Raw genomic sequence first — 21404 nt, 5'->3', positions numbered from 1 at the left:
TCCAGTTTCATAAAAAAAAAACAACTAGGTGATTTCAGATGAAACAATTTTCCAGGAAAATAAAAGTTCATTTTGAAAACCAGCCTTTTTTTCGTCGAACAGATTTTTGAATTTTTGTTCATATTTTTGAACAAATCGTTGCCCCCCCCTCCCTTCCCGAGCCCAGTGCGTTCCCGGACTCCAGGCCTCCTGGAAAGCTGCTCCCAGCCTCTACCGGAAACCGAGTCTGAGGGAAGACATCCAAGATGGAATGAGCAGCCCAGCAGCGCAGCTCGAGTGGGCAGCGGCCCCAAGCCCTGCCTCTGCGAGGCGTATGCACGTTGGCTCCCTGGGCTCTTGGGAGCTGATGGCAGCGAGGAAACGTGCAGCCCCAGACACAGTGCTCCCCGGTGTGGACTGCTGTAAACAGGGGTTAAAGAATGAGAATGGGGTGGCCCCAGTGCTTAATTTGTGCCAGGGCTAAACCCTGGCATCTCCGGGCTGGGCGGTTCAGAGCCCCGGCGCCTCTGGGCCTGGCGGTTCAGAGCCGTGGCGTCGCTGGGCCAGGCGGTTCAGAGCCCCGGTTCCTCCGGGACAGGCAGTTCAGAGCCCCGTCGCCACCGGGCCTGGCGGTTCACAGCTCTGGCACCGCTGGGCTTGCCGTGTCAGTTATGAACGTAAAAAAATTGCTGGAGCTCCGGCAGCTCTTTCATTACAAATGAAGCCCTGGGTGGCCCCTTTCGGCTAAAGCAGAGCCAGCGCTCTCCGTTTTCACGCTGGCTGGAGTAAGCAGTGCTCCCCCACCGCACCCTCTCCTCCTGGGCTGGCCTCGTGGGTGCTCCCTCTCCTGTTTCAATCCATTGCCCCCCCCCAAGCTGTAGCTTCCCCCCCGGCCCTGGGCGGAGGGTGTAGAGGAAGCCATGGCAGCCTCAGCCGAGCCTAAGTGTGAACTGGGCTGCAGGCACTGCCACCTTTGTACTCTCCACTTCCTTTCGGAGGGGAATCCCCTGCCATCCCGGGGCAGGGAAAGCTGGGGTCACCCCTCCCTGAACCCGAAGAGCCTCCCCCGGTGACAGCGCTGCTTTGATACCATAGTGCTCGGCTCGATGCTGGCTGGGCTCCGCACTCTGGCGAAGTGGGGAGGTGGGAGCCCACTTTAGCAGGTGCTATCGGAGCTGGGGAAGCAGGGAGATGAAAGCCGCACTCTCTGCACCTTCTGTTTCCAGGAGGGAAGCTCCTGGAAGGATTGCCTGATAAAGGCAAGCAGAGAGGAAAGGAGGTCGTCTTTGTCTGCTGATGAGCCTCTCACAGATGGAGGCTGCCTTCTCATTAACCCCTTCTTTGCTAGTGGGCCTGGCTGCTTGTCCACACCAGGAATGGCATCTGAGATCATACCTGGCTGCCCAGGCGGAGCGTGTATCTCTCGGGCAACACCCAGCCCACCTGGGGGAAGTGTGGGGAGCACGTCTCCTGGGCGTTCCCTCAGCGGCACCAGGAGAGCCACATCTGGATGTAACCTGGCCTGGGAGCATGTCTCCCAGATGTTACCTGGCTCAACCAGAGGCACTTCTGGAATGTGTCTCCTGGGTGCTAACCAAGGTGGTCAGCTGCATCAATGGAGTCCCCTGAATGCTACGGCCTGTCCCATTGCTCTCCTATCCTCGGCAAGAAGCACTTCATCTGTGGCTGGACCTTACCCGCCTCTGGAATGGAATATGCTGCTTACCAGCAGCACCACAAGCGGCCCATGCCGGGAAGTGCAGACGCTTTGTCCCCAGGGCCGTTTACTGGGGAGTTAGCTGAAACCTGATTCAGCTCAGTACATGAATGGACGAAGAGTGACATCAGCTTGGATGAGTTCAGCCGGGCTCTGCCTGGCTCTGCCAGTGGGGAGGTTCCCTTCTTGCTCCCTTGCGGACCAAGAGGGTCTCTGTTTCTCTGGGCTGCAGTGGCGGACAGGCCATAGTCAAAACTGTCCCCACCAGGCCGGAGACTCTGCTAATTGGTTAAGTTCCCTCTTGACTCGGGCCACCAGAGGGCAACAAAGGCAGGGAGTCAAGATCTGTCCAGCTGTCACGAAAAACAGAGCCGGCTTCAAGCTTATTCTTTGCTATTTACCTCACAGCACAAAATATGGAGCCAAATTCTTAGCTGCTGCAACTCCGCTGGAGTCAATCGAATTACGCGAGGAAAGAATTTGGCTCGTGTTCTACAAAATAAACGTCAGCTACATAGAAAAGGCCCTTCTGGGCAAGAAGAACAGGGTGCCCGGACTGTTCAGGAATCTTTCCAGTCCTCATCTGCTAATCCATCGCCAGATCTCCCTCCGTGGAAAGAGGAGACACTCCACTTGCTCTGTGTGTGTGTGTGTGTGTGTGTGTGTGTGTGTGTGTGTGAGACACACACACAGAGCTTAAACAAGTCCTCTTTACATCATTACATCAGGCAGATTCCACCAAAATCATAAGAGCATTAATAACGTCTGCATGTTCCCTAGCAAGCCAGCACATTTGCCTTCCCTTAAAGGACAGTGTGACTTTCCCAGGGTGAAAACCTTCCTTTTTGCATCTCTAATTCTGAGCCAGTTCCAGAGATTTTTTTTTTTTTACCTGCTGTTGACTTTGCTGTCTGCTTCTCACGAGGCCTCTTTCATAAAGGAATGAGTGAACAAGGGAGAACGGAGAGGAGGAAAAACAAGCAAGCCAGGAAAGGATGGGGTAGACTGGTCTGTTCAAAGTGCCCATTTATCCACTGAGGTGTATTAGAGACTCCCACAGCTCTAACTGATCAATACAAATTGTATCTCTCTGAGAGACATTAAAACCTCAGCTAGCTGCCTGGAGACAATGCATGTGTAATGGTGGAGAAACTGAGCACATGTATATGGGTACGGAGGAGAGGGGGAATGGCATATACCAGAGGATCCCAGGCCTTTTCCAAAAAGACCAGCTGCAAGCAGGAGGAACAAGATGAAAGGTGAGATGGTCACTAAGGAACCCAACCATCCTGCACTGTGTCCAGCTTCTGAATTCCAGCTCCATCCACGCCTGTCGTCAGTTTCCCTTTTGTAACGAGAGACGGGCCTGAGTCCTGAAGTTAGGATCTGGAATTGGATCCAGCTCTGAAGTTTGTGGGTGTATTGGACTAGATGCCCTGTTATGGAGAGAGAGCCAAATTTTGGATCTGGTTTCCCAAATTTCAAGGCTGCTTGGATTGGGTGTTCTGGTTCGTTATATTACAGAGGCAGGCCCAAGCCATAAGAACATAAGAATGGCCGTACTGGGTCAGACCAAAGGTCCATCTAGCCCAGTATCTGTCCACCGACAGTGGCCAATGCCAGGTGCCCCAGAGGGAGTGAACCTAACAGGCAATGATCAAGTGATCTCTCTCCTGCCATCCATCTCCACCCTCTGACAAACAGAGGCTAGGGACACCATTCCTTACCCATCCTGGCTAATAGCCATTAATGGACTTAACCTCCATGAATTTATCCAGTTCTCTTTTAAATGCTGTTATAGTCCTAGCCTTCATAACCTCCTCAGGCAAGGAGTTCCACAAGTTGACTGTGCGCTGCGTGAAGAACTACTTCCTTTTATTTGTGTTAAACCTGCTGCCTATTAATTTCATTTGGTGACCCCTAGTTCTTGTATTATGGGAATAAGTAAATAACTTTTCCTTATCCACTTTCTCCACATCACTCCTGATTTTATATGATTTGGATCAGGATTTCCTTCAGTTAGGGGTAAGGTTCCGAACTGGTGTTCCAGGTGTGCTCCATGCTTCTGTATGATCGCATGCCTCCGGGTACAAGAAATGCCCAGTACGCAGCAGAGATGGCAAAGCTGGAGTAGGGGGAGTTAAACACCTGCTGATTATGGTACCAAACCTGTGAAATTTGGGGCTTAGGAAGGCCTTGAGACAAACACTGGCTGAAGTGCAGGCCAAGCCTGATGATGCTATAACTGCTAATAATATCTGCAGCTCTGCAAGCTCGGACTGTGATAAGGGACATCAAACCTCAAAGTTCAGGGTGGGAGCTGGTCTCGTGTGGGGGTCAGGAAGGGATTTTCCCTCCTATGGTACCAGACTTCAGAATTGACAAGATGCATTATGGATCAGCTGGCTTCTTTTACAGGATCAGTGCAGTGGCCAGTACAGATGGAAAATTGGGCTCCTCCATTACGGCAACCCCCGTATTTCTATTTCAGAGGCAGGCCCTGGTTCACAGCTCAGAGCTGAACCACACTGCAGCAGAGGGAAGTTTGGATCCACATCTTAACTTCACAACTCAGGAGGAGCATCCCCCACCCCGAGCAGCAGACAGTCCAACTGGCATTTCACCCATTGCAATACCCTCTGCTGGGTGGTACCTTTAGGGCAGCCGAGCCACGTGGCCGGTTGGAAGGGTGCAGAGATATGCATTTGTGTAGCATCTCTTATCACGTTTGGTGGTGTCTAAAGTTGCTCTTTTGGTGTCAGATGTTTAGTTTAGATACTTACGACTCCCATTATGATGCTACCCGAGTACCTCCCAATCTTTACTGGATTTATCTTCACAACAGCCCTGGGAGATAGGGCAGTGCTATTATCTCCAGTGTATAGCTGGGGATCTGCTGCATAGCCTGGCCCAAGAACACACAGGAACCCTGTGCCAGAGCAGGAATTTGAACCCAAGTTTCCCCAAGTCGCCGGCGGGTGCCCTAACCATTGGGCCATCCTGCCTTACAACAGTCTGTTCTAAGTGGCTCATTCTGAAGACAGAGCCTCAGCCTTCATTCTTTTCCTGCCACGCTCTGTTTCTTTATACTCCTGTCAATACAGACATGCCAGACCCAAAAGCTACAGCAGCATCTCACTGGCAGGGGACCTGCAGAACTGTCAAATCTATGATCAAATAAAATTAGACCTTATTAACATACAACCTTTGCCTCATTCCTTTGCAATATGTAACCAAGGCTTTCACTGGAGGATGAAAAAGGGCAGAGAACACATTTCACTCTAAGGAATTTGAAGAACGAATTGATTTCTCTGTTTCCCTTTAGACATCGATATAGGCTGGGGCTGGTGTTCAGGGGGTTGGCTTATTTAAAATATAAATCTTAACCTAGAAGATTTAAAAATCATGATCGCACTTATGGTGGTTTTGCACCATGACTCGCAAAGCACTTCTCAAGACACTCATACACTGCCATGAAGGCAGTTGAAGAATCTGTGTAGAATAGAATGATGCAGAGGTGTGTAAGTGTCATTATACGTATTTTCTGGATGGGGAAACTGAGGCCATACCTAACTAAAAGTGAGATTTTTTTTTAAATGTGTGGGGAAGGGGGAATAGAGACTCTTAATTTGATTTCAACCTGGCCATATTGATTTGGCTTCACTGGAGCTGAGTGTCCGTATACATTGTTTTGCACAGGTTTGACGATAGTGGGTTTCCAACAGAGTTGAAACTAAACAGAGCAACTTTGATAAGCCTATAAAATAACCAGTGACCTAGGGAAGGTAGAGGGGGAGCGTCTGTTCTCCCTGTCTCGTAACAGGAACAAGGGGACAGGCAGAGAAATTAACATCTGATCAAGGGAGGGTCTTGGCCCCACAATACATAATTAGACTGTGGAACTCATTGCTCCAGGAAGTAGCTGAGGCCAAGCACATAGCAAGATTCAAAGAGGGATTGGACATTTATATGGGTCACACAAACAGCCAGAGTTTTTTGTTCGCGTTAACTATATTAAAAACCAAACCAGGGGGCCTTATAAACCTTGTGGTTTAAACCAATTTCGGATTATTAGAGATTGGGATGAGACCTAAAGTGGAGTGTGTGTGGGGGGGGGGGGTAGATTGCCCCACACCTTCCCACTGGAGATACTTACACCTTCCTCGGCTGCATCTAGTGCTGGCTATTGTCAGCCAGGCCCCTGGGCTACGTGCCGAGGTCTGATCCAGCCTGGCCAGGCTGATGTCCCTGTATATAGATGAGAAGGGGGCTGTGGGGTGAGACAACATGTCAGGGACCCAGCCAAGAACACAGCAAATGTCTCCTCCCTCCTAGCCCAGCGTCCTAGTCATGGGACGTGTTAGGCAGAAACGTCGGAGAGGAGCATGAACAGAGGACGTGCACAGTAAGTGTAGATCATAGCCGTTAAATTAAAAACATCCCCACCATCCGCCAGTTTTAATGCTAAAATAGCGACAGGCAGAGCCGAGCCATTAAATTGTCATTGAGGGTTAGTATTTGCATCTTTCCTCAGCCTTTCATGAGGCAGAGATGAGAAGGTGTGGCAGGGCCAGCTAAGGACGCCATCAGATCGAATGCGGAATTGCCTGGCTCTCGTTCTTTAAGCAAACATGTTCGCACAATCCACTCCACTTAATTGGGAAATCCTCTTAATTGGGACATCTTCCAGGGAACAGATTTCAGCTCAATGCTGTAATGAACAGTCAACTGTCTGTGTGCACCACTGCCCTCCACTGGCTGGAATAAGGAACTGCTCAGCTGTGTGTCTTAGGCCCTATACTGCTAACAGCCCAGGGGGTTTCTCCTATAGCTCAAGTGGTGGTTTTGAGCAAGAGGACATGGTGCTGGGGCATTCTGAATAGAAAAATGGTGCGACCTACTGAGAAGCCTGAAGTCCAAGGTGCTGTGGATTTGTTACAATACCAGTGACAGAAAGTCTGGTAAGGGGATAGAAAGTCTATTGAGGGGGGACATCTGCTTGTATCTGTTTTATATATTTAAAGTGCGTTGGGGGGACATTTATGACCCCCTAGGGTAGAACAGTTCAAAACACTTTCTAATGAAAAATGTCCAGGTTGGTGGTGAAAAAACAGGATGCTAGAAAAAACAGGATGCTAGAAAAACCAAGCATGGTTTGTTTTCAGCCACAGTTTTAAATTTAAAAAAAAAATCTGTTTTGTGGAAATTTTCTTGTCAACAACAACAAAAATTTTTTTGTTCTCTTCAGAGTTTTTCACAGGGGAAGAAAAAGTCATGTCCTGGCCAGCTCTGCTCTATGCCCAGAAATAACAGACTCCAGGAGTTCTGCCACCCAGGCCTGCGGCTCCCACTAGTAGGCCACACTGCCTCAAGAGCAGGGGATACAACCCAGGATTCCTGCTTCTGGCTTTCCCCTTCTCTGGGGCCACTAGAGCTTAATTCCCTCCCGGCTGCACGAATGGAACCTGGGGCCTCTGGCTTCTAGCCCCAGTGTAGATCCCATTCTCTGAAGGGCTAGAAATAGAAGCCAGCGGTCCTGCTCCCCAGCCCCCTCTGCGCTAACCACTAGGCCATAGTGCAAGAGATAGAACTAAACCTCAGGAGCCCTGCCTCCCAGCCTCCCTTTTCTGGACCCCAGTCTCTCCCACAGCTGGGCATGGGAGTTCTGTCGCCCAGACCCTGCTCTAACCACTAGGCACCATTCCCTCCCCTAAAGAACAGTCTTTTTTTCTAGAATAAAGTCCTGGGGTCATTGCGGAAGGCAGGGGAGCGCAGGGCAAGCCCCCCCCTTAAAGAAACCCCAGTGGGTTGCTGCGCACTGGCTCAGTTTGTAACTTCCACTCAAAGGGGCAGTTGAACCGCTGCACTGAGGACTTCGGGGCTCTTAGCCCGGGGGGGTTGTTTATTTTCCAAGCCTGCAAAGAAGGGGATTCGAATGGAACCTGCTGGCACAACTTTCACTGCGCGTTGGGTCTCTCCAGGGGCGCGCCCAGGCGCTAAGCGGGGAGGCTGAGTGTGTATGGGGGGGGGCTGCATTTTTGCCAGCCGGGAAAGGGTTAAGAAACTAAAACAAGCCGCCGAGGGTGGGGGACGCGGGGAAAGGGGGGAGCGAGCTCTGCCGCGTCTCTCTTGCTGCAATAAATCGGCTTAAAGGCCGGGCGCGCCGGAGCCGGGCAGGATTAGAGCCGAGCCCGTGCGCCGGGGAGGGAGGGAGCGGGCGGGGCAGGCGCGCAGGTTTCAGCCCGAACTCCGGCAGCTGATTTGGATTCCTCGGGCAGCCTGCGCGCAGGGAGGGAGGGAGGCGGGCGCGCCGCCCAGGTGCAGCGTCTCCTGCTCGATTCGGGCTCTGCCCCCCGATCCCCTCCTCCTGCCTCTTCCTCCGCCCCGGACTCCAGCGGGCAGCGATGTTCGACCCCCGCCGCTGTCCCGTCGCCCCCGACCCTCCCGCGCCCCGCTCCGGATCGCCCCGCGGCCGGCTGGGGCGCGTGTGAACCCGATGGAGTTGTTATTCTGGGGGCCAACATGCGAACGATGAACTACCTGCGCCTTTGCTTTGTACTCTGGGACCTCCTGGACGCGGCGCTGGGTGAGTGACCTCCCCCCCCCCCCGCTTTGGGGGCTTTGAGCCCAGCCCCTGAAGGAATGAAAAGGCCCCGGGGGGGCGGCTCCCCAGCTGGTGTAAATCAGCGCGGCGCCAATCAAAGCGGCGCGAAGTGTTTGGCTCCAGTTGAGGATCGGGGCCCCGGTTGGATTTTGTAACGCGCCTGCTCTGGCTCTGGGAGACTTTCCTGGAGAGTCTCCGGGCAGCGCTTCGCTTGGGGCGAGCCGGGTTCTGGTTTCGTGGGGGGCTGGGGGCTGCAGGGGGTTCGTGGGGATTTGGGGGGCGGGGGGCTGTTTCGTGGGTGTTGGGGGCTGTTTTTTGGGGCGGGGGGCTGTTTCGTGGGGGTTTGGGGGCGGGGGGCTGTTTCGTGGGGGTTTGGGGGCGGCGGGGAGGGATTTGTTTCATGCCAGCCCCATCCTTCCCCTTCGGCTGGTGGCTGCAGAAGGAAGGTCTCTGGCGCTGCCAGTCGCTCCCCGGTGGGGAGCGGAGCGACAATCACGGCGCATTGTGCGGCGCTAGTTACAAAAAATCACCCACCGATTGCGGCTGATGAGCAGGGGGCCGGGGTTAGTCCTGGGCAAACCCGCCGGAGTGATTTACAAATTTGGTGGGGAGGGGCAGAGCTCAGGTCAGAGGAGGGAACCTCGGGCAGGCGGGCTGCTGGCTTTCTGCGCCTGCAAGAGTCCCCACTCCGGAGCTGCACCTGTTAGTTCGCTGGAGGTTTACACGCCTATCCGGACTGAGTTCGGTTTAAAGGGAGGGGAGGCAGGCACGCCCGTCGGAGCTGGTGGTCTGAGACTGGCAGCAGCGTCCCATCCGCTGCTCTCCGACCCTCCCCCCCCCTTTTCCTTTCCGCCTAGAAGGCGCAGCGCGGGGGGGGGGGGGCACTGCCCGGGCACGGTGTCAGCCCAGGGCAAGAGGCTCTTAAATCTGAACCAGACCTTTGGGGCTCACGCTGCTTCCTCCTCCTCTGCGGCTGGGCAGAGGCCGATTTGGGGTCAGGGGGCTGATTTGCTCAATGCCCCTTTCCCCGCCCCCCGGCTCGGTCGGGGTGGTGTTTTAAACAAACCAGCCCTGCGCTGGGGCCCGGGTGTTTGCAAATGTCCCCGCGATCGCATTGCAACCTCCCGCGTGCGCCACCCAGGGCACCCCTGCCCCGGGAGAGGGGGGGGGCACGTCCGGCGAGCCCCCAGGGAAGCAGACCCCCCCCCCCATACACCCAGATGCAGGGCGCTGGGCTCCGGCCCGGCCATCTGGGCAGAGGCGAGAGGGGGCAGCAGGCGACTCCAGCTGCAAACTAATCGCATCCCTCTCGGAGCCGCCAGTCGGCACAGCTGGGGGGGACCCGGCCGCCCCCCCTGGAGCGCCCGCTGCGATGCGCCGGTGGGCGGGCGTGAAACGCCAGGTCCGGACTCCGTGGAAACGCCCGGTCCGTGGAACAGAGAACGCGCTCGTGTCCCCTGCCCGGGGCGGCCGGGCCCGGCGCGGGGATGTCTCTGGGGGCCCTGGCAAGGCGCTAGGCGGGAGCTGGGGCCTTGCTGGCTCGGTGCTGCTCTCCCCGGCGTGTCTCTGCCCGCAGGGGGTGGCCTGGGGGGAGCCACCCGCTGAGCGCCCCCGGTCCTGCCGGAGATGCGCTCCTGGGGGACACCGGCTGCGGCGATGCTCGCCCGGATCCGACAGGGGGCGCCCTTGGCAGCCGGCAGAGGCCGCCTCTCGCGCGGGCTCCCAGCCAGCCGGGCTAAGTTTGCAAACTCCTGCGGGCCCCCCAAGCAACTCGCCCCCCACCCCCAGCCCCGGGCTGCGCCTCTCTCGGGGCCGGGCCGGCGGCTTTGTTCTGGGGTTTGAATAATAGAAACCGGCTGGGCTGGGACCTTCTCCTTTCAAGCGGGCCCCGGGATGGTGAAAGTTTAATAGCCAGGAAAGCGTTTCATGTCTCCAGCTCGGCGCAGCGCATCCCAGTGCCCGCTGCCATCGCATCCCGGGCGCGGTGCCCATCCCCGGCCCACGCCTGGCTGTGCCAGAGGCTGCCTGTTACCTGGGCTGCCCGGTGTCGATAGGGAGGGTCCTTTCCCAGAGTCTGGCCAGCCCGGGATACCTCACCCGGCCCAAGTGGGGACACCCCTGGCTGGGCCCGGCGGGTGGCCCTGGGGCAGGAGGGTGGCTGGGATCTCCTGGCTGCCCGGTGGCTGGGGGAGCGTTTGACCCGTGTTGCCCGGCACGTTTGCAGCGGTGGGTGCAGCCGTGTTGGTTCTGGGGTAGGAGGGTGAAGGGTTTTACTGGAGCAGCGTCAAGCTTTGAAGCTACCGAGCTCTTGGGAGCTGGGGAAGGAAGCCAGGAGTGTCGGAGCTAATCGCTAATACCCGGCGGGCCCAGCTGTGTGGGGGCGAAGGGAGGTCGTGCCCCACACATCCAGCGGCACTGGATGAGGCGCCTATCCTGGGAAACGCAGCCTCGCGTCCCAACCCTTCGCCGGGCACTGGGCATGGCAGGGGGAGGGGAGCCCCATTCCTCCCTGCCACTTCTCCGGCTTCCTTAGCTGTGGTTCAACGGCCTTGTCCTGACCTACCCTGGAGGGTCTGCCCTCGGAAGGCCCCTTCAGCTGTCACAGCAGGGCCTCCCTTTAACGCCGCTTGGCCCCAGAGACGGGGAAGCAGGTTTCTTTGCTCAGTGCTGAGTTCATTTTGCCCTGGTGTCTGGTTTGATCTTTTATCCTCCAACGGCCTTTCCCCGGCTGTGGCCAGTGACCCAGTTTTCATGCCATGAGTGATCTCACCCCCTTCTCCAACTTTCATGGAAGTCACCTGCAGTCTGGGCTCGGGTGGCTGCAGTCTGATCAGCGCTCGGGAGAGGGGGAAGGGAAGGGAAGGCCGTCAGAACCTGGCCAGGAGAGCGGAGTTGTGCCTTCTCGGGGTTTGGAAAGCGCCCGAGAACACCAGGGCAAGAAAGAAAGAAAGGGGCCTGCGGGGTTTCTTTTGTGCTGTGCTTTCCACCCGCCAGGAAGGCTGCTGTCAGCTGCAGCATCCGAGTGTTCCTGGGAGCGAGGTACTTGCTTTCCACCCAGCCTAACGATTGACATACAGGGGCTGTTTCTTCTTTGCTTGAAGTCCATTTGCTCGGCTCAGCACAGGGGTGGCCCTGTGCCATCGTGGCACTTCCTGGGTTCTGGAGGCTGCCAGGAACTTGCGCAGTCCCTGGCATAACATAGACCGGGCCCAGGGGCAGCTCTGACTTGCCTCACCTGCAGTGTCTCTCCAAGGAGCTGCCCAGTGTGGACTGGCCACCTCTCCTCCCTCCCCTGGCACCCCTCCAGCCACACGGGCAGCATGCCGCGAGGCCTCCAAGGGGGAGCAGTGTGGGGCTGGTCACTGGCTTTATGCCTCCAGGGAATCCCCCCCCCCCCACTAGGGAGGTTCCCTGCTCAGGGGATCCACGGGCAATGTGTTCCCTGTATGCCCACAGAGTTGGCACTGGCCTAGGAGCTGCAGCAGAGTCCCAGAGTCAGGGCAGGACTCCCCCTGTAGCAGTGTGATGGGGGGTGTTAAATGCGGCCCCCCCAACTCCAGGGGAGTGAGCAGAGAATGCAGATTTAGTGCCATTTAATGCTCCCTTTGTAAGCTGTGAAAGGTGCAGGGCAGGAGGGATTCAGGCCCAGCCAGGGTCCAGTAACTTCTCCGAGGGAGGGGCTCTTAGGCCCCTGCTTTGTATTGGGTTGGGGCGGAGCGTGGGATCGGGGCCTGCTCTTTAAATGCACGTCTCAGCTATCGTTTAGGGATCTTAGCGCTGGTGAAAGGTCCGGCCTCATGATGTCTGAGCACTTCACCGTGCCCTGTGAGGGAGGGAAGTGCTGTTATCCCTTATGACAGATGGGGAAACTGAGGCTTAGAGGGACTTGCAGGGAGCTCGTGGCGGAGCTAGGAATCTTTCTATTGTAGACCAGCCCTTAGAGTGGAGAGCTGGGGTGTGGATCTATCCCACACTAAGTATCCATGTGGGCCCTGCTGCTGCACACTTGAAGTGCCCTTGCGTGCTTTAATCCGTTTCCAAGCAGGGTACCGCAAAGTGCACTAGGGAACCCGGTCCGCCCGGACGCTCAGCGTGCGATAGGCTAGTGCGGGGTAGACTTACACGCACGCTGGCTGCAAACTCGGTGTTTCTGCAAACAGTCCTGGCTCTAATGCCAACCTACTGCATGGCCCTGGGGCAAGTCACTTGCCCACCATGTGCCCGGTGTCCCCTCCCCCTCTGTCTGCCTTGTCTATTTCAGCTGGAGGCTCTTCAGGGCAGGGGCTGTCTGTGTCCAGCACCTGGCGCAATTAGGGTAGGGTGACCAGATGTCCCGATTTTATAGGGACAGTCCTGACTTTGGGGCCTTTTTCTTATATAGGCTCCTATTGCCCCCCCCCCCCACACCTCCTGTCCTGATTTTTCACACTTGCTGTCTGGTCACCCTTTAAATTAGGGTGACCAGACAGCAAGTGTGAAAAATCAGGGCAGGGAGTGAGGGGAAATAGGCACATATATAAGACAGCCCCCAAAAATGGGGACTGTCCCTATAAAATCGGGACATCTGTTCACCCTACCAGGCTGTGAGACCTAAGGGCAGGAGTCCACAGAGATGTCCTGATCCGCAGGGCTTTACGGCCCACTGGCCGGAGGCTATGGAATCGCCTTGCTCCACAGGGCGATAGAGTCATGTGATCCACATCCAGGGGGTTGCCCTTCTCTGCTGGACATCTGGTCACCCTAGGCGCAATGGGCCCCTGACCTCAGTGTTGGCCTCTAGGCACCACGATAATATAAACTAGGGATACCAGACTGAGGCTTGAGAGCTGCAGTTGGTTCTTCAATGTGTCTCCTACTGCTCTTCGCAGCTCGTGATATTAAAACACGGGGTGATTTTAATTAGTAACCGATCTAAGTTATTAACCAATCAGGATGCTTTTACTGTGGTGTTAACCAATTGTCGTTGATATAATAATACTTGGTCAGTCATTTTGCTGTGAGAATAACATACTATAGCAAATGAAACAATGGATTCACACTGCTGTGGCTCTTTGGATAATGTTGATCACTAATTTGGCTCCTGAACCACTGAAGTCCCGAGTGTCATTGATATAAAGCGTCGTTTTTCTTGTTGCACTTTACCTTTAAGGTCAGGGATAGATCTGGGGAAATCACTCACTAGGGACAACTTATTCATTGACTCTCACCTCTTTTTCTGTTTGCAAATTGGTCCCAAACAGAGTGATTTTTTGGCTAATTTGTCTGTTATAATTTCTGCAGATAATTCTCAGCCTATAGATCATTTGCAAGAAAGTCACTCTATTTGATAGTCAACATTTGAGCTGGTTAGCTTGGACAGGCCTGCTGTGTGTTTGTCCCCTCACAGGATGAACACAAGTTTATTAGGCTTCTGAAATTCCCTTTGTGCCAATGTTCTGCAAGGTTGGCTCACAATATGTAGTTTCCTCAAACATTCCTGCCAATCAACTCCTTTGCTTTGGCGGTCACTTGAACGTCAGAAAGTCCTGTCCATTCCCGGGAAATATTTTCAGATTGTCGCCTCGCTCTGGCCAGGACAGCTGCAGACATGAACGCCCGCAAAGGTAGTGAGACTCCTAACTTCCATCCTAAATACCTTTTGAGGATCTGGGCCAGAGAGCTTAGTTCATGGCTGACCTACATCTTGTGTAATCACCAGTGCAAATGTTTACGAAGCGGGTGCAAAATGCTCCCGTTCGGATGGGGCGGGATGTTGTGTTGCACTCGTGGAAATGACTATGCAAGATGCAGGGAAGCCAGGAACAAATTGGACAAAACCTCCCCTCGTGGCTAGCTCTGATTTATGGTGAATCAGCCCTTTGAGCTTATATTTATTTGGGAGCCAGGAATCCCAGACTAATGAGAGAGACAAAAGCTCTGTTTGTGAGGGTGGAGAAGAATCCGGTAGTCCCAGAGGAGCAGCCGTCTGGCAGGAAAATATATCGCATAGCCAGTGGGCTTGCTCGTTAACAAGAAGTGATGCAGCAGGCAGAGGCGTAGGGGACAGATCTGTATGTACAGAGGCCAGCGGTACATGCCTAGAGGCTGGTGCATGTCCAGTACTGGGGCAGCCTGCCCCCAGCTTGGAATCCCGCTGAGCCCCTCACATCCCACCAAACTAGGTTCCTCGCTTTCTCCAGGTCCACTTAGCGAACAGGGCTAAGAGGAAATCACATGTTCTCCTGGGAATAGGCTCTCCAACCTCCAGTGAGGCTGTCCCTCCCCACATGCATTCATGCCCCCTCCAGAGTGCTCTGGAGGTCGTGCAGCTTCTACCAGACTTGCTGGTAGTCTGTGTAGACACCCTCTTGATCCTGAGCTCCCACTGTCCCCTGCTCTCCCTTCATTCCTGTTAGGTAAGAGTGTCTGTAAGCTCGGCCCCAACTCCACAGCAGCTGGTCCTGCAGGACCAAAGCTTGGCAACCAGCACCAGCTCTCTATGAACAGGCTTTGTGGGTTCCCGGGCCTTTGTCTTGGGGGCAAAGGCCTTCTTGGCCCTGACAGCCTGGCACATGAGAGGTTAATCCTGCAGGAGGGACGTGTCTCTGAGAAGGTCAAGGATGCTCTCCTGGATCCTTAGAGTCCTGCCATTTCCACTGTGTACTGAAGGGTTTGGTGCGGGAGGAAGAGATTTTTGCCATCCATGCTGGTTAATCCAGTCAAGTCCGAAGTGTCCTGCAGAAAGATCTGAGACGAGCCTGGCTGTCTGTACTTTAAAGGGCCAGATTTCAGCTCTTCAATACAGGCTGGGGCTGGGTCAGTGGAACCAAGGAGAAGGTACTGGCTCAGCAGCCTCTTAAAGTACTATGGCTGCTACCGAACAGCTGCAGAGAGTCTCTGCCAACAGCAGCTGTGCTGCAAAGAGAGGAGCGGGACCAGTGCAGCCTCTGGGAAGTGTACTCAGGCAGGGCAGCTCCTGTACTGGCAGTTCTTGGGGGGGGTAGGGAGCCTTCCCCAATGATCCCCTGTCCCATGGAGTCAGGAGACCTCCTCCACACATACCTCCTTGGCAGGGAACTCCGCAAGGTTCCTCATGGGATGGGGCAATCCAGCCTAGACTTCTCTGCCATCCTGATGCCACCCTCTGGCACCAGCTGGCTGGATGCTTACAAGCCTGGAGTAACCTGAGAGTGTGTGGCCATTCTCGGATAGCACAGAGGCATTTCTAGGGTGAAAGCAGGCAATGGAACATACACTGTGCACTGAAAGAAGCATGGGCTGGATGAATGGACTATAAGGTGGATAGAAAGCTGGCTAGATCGTCGGGCTCAACGGGTAGTGATCAATGGCTCCATGTCTAGTCGGTATCAAGTGGAGTGCCCCAAGGGTCAGTCCTGGGGCCGGTTTTAATCAATATTTTCATTAATGATTTGGCGGATGGCGTGGACTGCATGCTCAGCAAGTTTGCAGATGACACTAAACTTGGGGTGGTAGATACGTTGGAGGGTAGGGACAGGATACAGAGGGACCTAGACAAATTAGAGGATTGGGCCAAAAGAAATCTGATGAGGTTCAACAAGGACAAGTGCAGAGTCCTGTATTTAGAAAGGAAGAATCCCATGCACTGCTACAGACTAGGGACCGAATGATTAGGCAGCAGTTCTGCAGAAAAGGACTTAGGGGTTACAGTGGATGAGAAGCTGGATATGAGTCAACAATGTGCCCCTGTTGCCAAGAAGGCTAGCGGCATTTTGGGCTGTATAAGTTGGGGCATTGCCAGCAGATCGAGAGATGTGATCATTCCCCTCTATTCGACATTGGTGAGGCCTCATCTGGAGTACTGTGTCCAGTTTTGGGCCCCACACTACAAGAAGGATGTGGAAAAATTGGAAAGAGTCCAGCGGAGGGCAACAAAAATGATTAGGGGGCTGGAGCACATGACTTATGAGGAGAGGCTGAGGGAACTGGGATTGTTTAGTCTGCAGAAGAGAAGAATGAGGGGGGATTTGATAGCTGCTTTCAACTACCTGAAAGGGGGTTCCAAAGAGGATGGATCTAGACTGTTCTCAGTGATAGAAGATGACAGAACAAGGAGTAATGGTCTCAAGTTGCAGAGGGGGAGGTTTAGGTTGGACATTAGGAAAAACTTTTTCACTAGTAGGGTGGTGAAGAACTGGAATGGGTTCCCTAGGGAGGTGGTGGAATCTCCTTCCTTAGAAGTTTTTAAGGTCAGGCTTGACAAAGCCCTGGCTGGGATGATTTAGTTGAGGATTGGTCCTGCTTTGAGCAGGGGCTTGGACTAGATGACCTCCCAAGGTCCCTTCCAACCCTGATATTCCATGATCTCCAATTCGCTTGCACGAGCCATTCGTGCTGTTCCTAGCCCCAGGACTATCCGTGTGCGTCTGTAGCGGCCGAGCCAGAATATTTCTCTTCTGCGATTCCTTAGCTTGATCTGCAACCACCTTATTTAAAAAGGATTTTCCCCGGGGTGAGATGTTGCAAGGAGTGTGTTTGCGTGTGCAGAGAAAGCACCCTCCCTTCCCTGCATGCCTTGCTCCATAATCTCCCACTGACGTGTGCCCCCTTTTCTACCTCGTCCTCTTTCCTCAAACAACTCCCCTTGTCAGTCACTGAGGACACTCTGCCTCCAGTTGACAAATGTTCACATTTGAATATCTTCCTTGGTGTGACAATCTATCTGTCTGGAGAAGGGGGCCAGAGCCGTCGGGTCCCTGTCAGAAGTGGTTACAGTCCGTTGAGCATCTGCTTGAGCTATGGCTTCTCTGTATCATTTGGGGGGCTTTCTCCCGTGACCGTTTGTCATACGCTGGCCACTTCTGAATTGGTGGCAGGTTGCTGCAGTGCCTAGCGTGTGTGTCTCTCTCCCTCGACTCCCTTCTCCTAGGGGTAGGCCCAGCGTTTCCTCATTGCCTTGAATGGAAAGTCTTTTAGCACTCGGAGGAAACGCCTCGTATTCTGGACACGGGGATAGGAAGTTCCTCCTTGTTTCTGTGTCTCCTCTGTTGTGCTGGTCGCTCTCCCACCCCCATCCCTCGGTGTGAACCTCCCAGATGTCCCCAGCTTTGCGCCTAATTCCTGGTTCCCATTTCTGTGTTTGGTGACCATCTCCCTGGTGTTTGCATCCTGCACTGCAGCTAGGTAGTCAGGCAAGGTGGAGCTTCTGTGTAGATGGGGAAATGTGCCCTCTCCCCCAGCTCTGAAGAGTCATGCCAATAGAAACCTCTAACTCACCATGCAGATATGGAGGGAAAGGGTTTCCCCAGTATAAAATATTCATACAGAATCATGTTGGTTTGCAAAACTGCTGGTGGGAAGAGAGAATGTTGCCAATCCAGCCATGGATATGTCTCTTTGAGTATTCAGATTAGAAATGTTTCCACAACTATCCAGAAAACTTGAAACATCAGAGTTCATAGAAGATCAGGGTTGGAAGGGACCTCAAGGTCATCTACTCCAACCCTCTGCTCAAAGCAGGACCAATGCCCAGACAGATTTTTGCCCCAGATCCCTAAATGGCCCCCTCAAGGATTGAACTCACAACCCTGGGTTTAGCAGGCCAATGCTCAAACCACTGAGCTATCCCTCCCCCCTTCAGATTACATCAAATGGGGAGCTGGGGCCTAAGTGACATGCCCAAACTCTCACACTAGGTCTGTGGCAGAGCAGGGACTGGCACCCCTGCCTCCCAATACCTAGGCTAGTGCTCTAAGTACACAGCCCAGTCTTCACAGGAATACGTAGCAGTCTAGCCTGTTTATTGACCCACTCTTCCCAGGGTCCAGTTGCTTGTCCCCGTGTTGTATTGAGGACTGGCCTGGAATTTCAAACTATCACTTACGCTGCATCTTCAGGGCAGCCTGTTTTCTCTTTTACATAAGAACGGCCACACTGGGCAGACCAAAGGTCCATCTAGCCCAGTGTCCTGTCTACCGACAGTGGCCAATGCCAGGTGCCCCAGAGGGAATGAACGGAACAGGCAATCATCCAGTGATCCATCCCCTGTCACCCATTCCGAGCAAACAGAGGCTAGGGACACCATCCTTGCCCATTGTTGTTTTTTATAATCCCATCCTCCTCACCAGTTTTCTTTTATGTTTCATGGCATAAAGAGAAATTAGATAAAAAATATAAATACTCTTGCTGGACAGTTGCAATGTAACTCAGCTTTATTTCTGAGACTTCAGAACAATAACACACAAGAAGCCAGAGAGAGACAAAACAGGCTGCTCCTAAAGTCAGCAAAGCTGACAACTCATTTTTCCCCCCACCCCACTTTAATCAGGCACTTTCCAGTGACTCTGTTCATGCTCTTTGCTACAAAGACACCTAGAAACCTCCCCCACCCCGCTCTTGAAGTGATCGCTTGCAATTCCAACGCAGTCCTCAAAACCCTCCTTCCCCCAAAACAGATGTCAGACTGCTGCGTGACATGGCCCTGCACTGTTAGCCAGCTGCTGAGCTCTGCCCCGGCAGCAGCAGCAGCATCCCCCAGCCAGGTGAAAGTGCTCTCTGCACCATGTGTTTGTAGCTTAATCCTCTGAAGTGCTTTGTGAGGCTTATGAGCTGTGCGCCGCGAGTCGATTAACAATGATGGATTTGAAGTCGAGGGTGAGGGGTATCCCGAGCCTGCACAGATCTAGCTGTTCTGCAGCGCCCTGCCCCACAAATCCAGCTGCTGCTTAGCAGACGCGCAGCTGGCGAAGGGTGCGTTACGCGCCGATGGCAGCCAGAGAATGCCGCGCTGCGTGGTAGGGATGGTATCAGACATGCCGGGAAGCTGAGTTTTGGGAGGGATGGGATGTGGGAGAGTGTGTGTGTGTGTGTGTGTGTGTGTGTAATAAACGATGGTGTGTTGAAAAATTCACACCCTGCTCTTTCTGCAAATTTTATTACACTGAAGAGCAAAACCCGAAACAGCAGAAGTTCTAAACCTGCTCCCCCTTCGCCAGTGCTTGTGTGGACAATGTTGTGCCCCGGAAGAGATGTTTTTAAAAAGGGTGTGTGTGTGTGTGTGTTGACTAGCATTGTTTCTCTAAGATCCTTGGGGGGATCCATTGTGCTGGACAATTTGGTCGCTGCCCAGAAGAGCTTACAAACTAAGAAGTCCCTGGATTTCTTCATTGTACACCCAGGGATCGTTAATTTCCACCTCCGTTTGTCATCACAGCTGGTAGGACATAGTGTGGCCGAGTGGATCGTGCACTGAAGTGAACTCTGGCTTCTATCCCTGGCTCATCTGCTAGGTGGCCTTGGGCAAATCACTTCCCCTCTCATGCCTTGGTTTTCCCATCTGTAAATTGGGAGCGCTAACGCAGCGGCCCTATGGTAGGAGTTTGTGTGGCTGCAGTTGTGTATAGGAGGGGGTTGTAGGGGTGTAGCTACATCTCTACAGCCCCCTCCTATACGCACACTGCAGGAAGTATCCCTAGTCTAGGCAAACCCATGGTTTGTGAATTATACTGAAGCCAGCCAAGGGATGAAATAATAATGCTTAGCACTTGTAAAGCCTTTTTTTTCCATGGATCCGAACCACTTTACAAAGGCAGAAGGTTTCAACAGTTTCGACAAGCTGAAATTTATCCGAGGCAGAGCGACAGTAGCGCCTTACGTAAACTGGAAAGAGGGCATGCGGCCTAATGCTGTGCGTCCTACGCAAATGGAGATCGGCCGCTTTCTAGCCCCAGGAGCACTGGGAATGAATCGTAGCTTTTGCCTGTGAGGAAGGATGGGAGCATCCACCCGTGATGGGTCTAAATGCAGAGTTTTGGGCAGAGAGAGTACGGCATTAATTCAGGGGGTACCTCCTTGTGCCTACCTTTGATATCAAAGCCAAGATTGGTCTTGGCTTCAGCAGTGCTGTAGCAAGGCCTCAGTGCAGAAGGCCCAGGAATATGTTTAGGGTGGAGGGGACAGGTCCACTCGAGAGCCCCTTTTTGGGGGCGGGAGGACCATGCCGGTGCAAGTCTTGCCTGGAGGTTTGCAAGGCTTGTAAATCACCCGAGCAGAACTCGGGAGCGGAGCTGGGAGGATGCAGCTGATCTGTCTGGTTTTGTTCCTTTGCCAAGTTGCTCTCTGTGCCCTTTTGTTTGCTTTTTGCCGAGGCACTTGCCGCGCTGATGGGGTTTGTTTTTAACTAATGACTGGCGCTCACATGATCTCCTCTGCATTATCTCCTTCCCGCTTTCTCGGCGCCTTCCTAAAATAAACCGTCAATCACGGGCTTGTTTTCAGCGCGGGGCTTTGACCGCGTTCGGGATGCGGATTCATTGCACGAGCACAGAGGGCCGGAGCGCGCTCAGCAAAGTGCAAGGACAATAACCAGATGCAAAGCTTCTCCTCCGTGGAACTATTGGTCTTGCCAACCATATATTTATAAGAACAATAGCTGGAAGCAGGCACTAGACCTATAATAACCAGGTGATTAAACTCCAGTTGGCGGCCAGTGCCAGACGTCAGAGAGATTTGGGAGGAAAGTGTGGTAAAATCTCTGTTGCAGCACTCAGCAGAACAGGAATTGCACGGGAGGGGGCCGGGACATGGCTTGTGGGGTTCTGGGGGGTAAGGAGAAGAAAAAGGGGATAGAGGGGAGTGATTTTCAACCATCTCTTTGTACAATGAATAGCTTTATTTATGTTAGAGTGGTGCCTAGAGACCACAGCCGAGATCAGGGCTGTATCGTGTCTGGCGCTGTACGTACACGAGTGACGATCCCTGACCTGAAGAGCTCACAGTCTGCGCAGACAGGGGAGGTGACCTGCTGAAGGTCATGCATCGGGTCAGTGGCAGAGCCAGGACTCCTGGTTCGGTGCGTGCCCAGCAGCCCGCACGTGCATCTCCACTCTCTGTTCTCTCTCCAAGTCAGGACCCTGGCAAGTTGAGTCTCTCTTGGGAGTTTTCATTCCCTGGAGCCCTTGGTGGAGCTACGTATGGCTGAGAAAAGGGGGGTGTTGCCTTGTAAAGGGGGGTGCCTTCTGAAATGAAGCTTTTACCTGGTCGATCCGCAAGGCTGGATTAAGGCATAAGATAACTAAGCTACAGCTTAGGGCCTTGCAGGATGAGGGGCCTCTAAAAAAAGAAAAATCTGACTCCATTTCAAATGTT

General features: G+C 53.8%; 1 protein-coding gene across 2 annotated transcripts in view; it reads left to right on the top strand.

Annotated features, from left to right (window-relative positions):
- The first annotated feature begins 7970 nt into the window (after positions 1–7970).
- IGSF21 (immunoglobin superfamily member 21) overlaps positions 7971–21404 on the top strand; it is a 250853-nt gene continuing 237419 nt past the window's right edge. The window contains exon 1 of one of the 2 annotated variants that reach the window (XM_044996686.1): positions 7971–8282. In XM_044996686.1, the coding sequence (XP_044852621.1) occupies positions 8219–8282 (64 nt within the window). In that variant the 5' untranslated portion in view covers positions 7971–8218. Of the gene's footprint in view, positions 8283–8382; positions 8423–21404 lie in introns of those variants that run through there. The other variant, XM_044996689.1, reaches the window with a different exon arrangement.

Source organism: Mauremys mutica, chromosome 21 (genome assembly GCF_020497125.1).
Source record: "Mauremys mutica isolate MM-2020 ecotype Southern chromosome 21, ASM2049712v1, whole genome shotgun sequence".
Taxonomy (NCBI): Eukaryota; Metazoa; Chordata; order Testudines; family Geoemydidae; genus Mauremys; species Mauremys mutica.
Note: the sequence above shows the minus strand (reverse complement) of the source record. Positions and strands in the feature narration are given on the sequence as shown.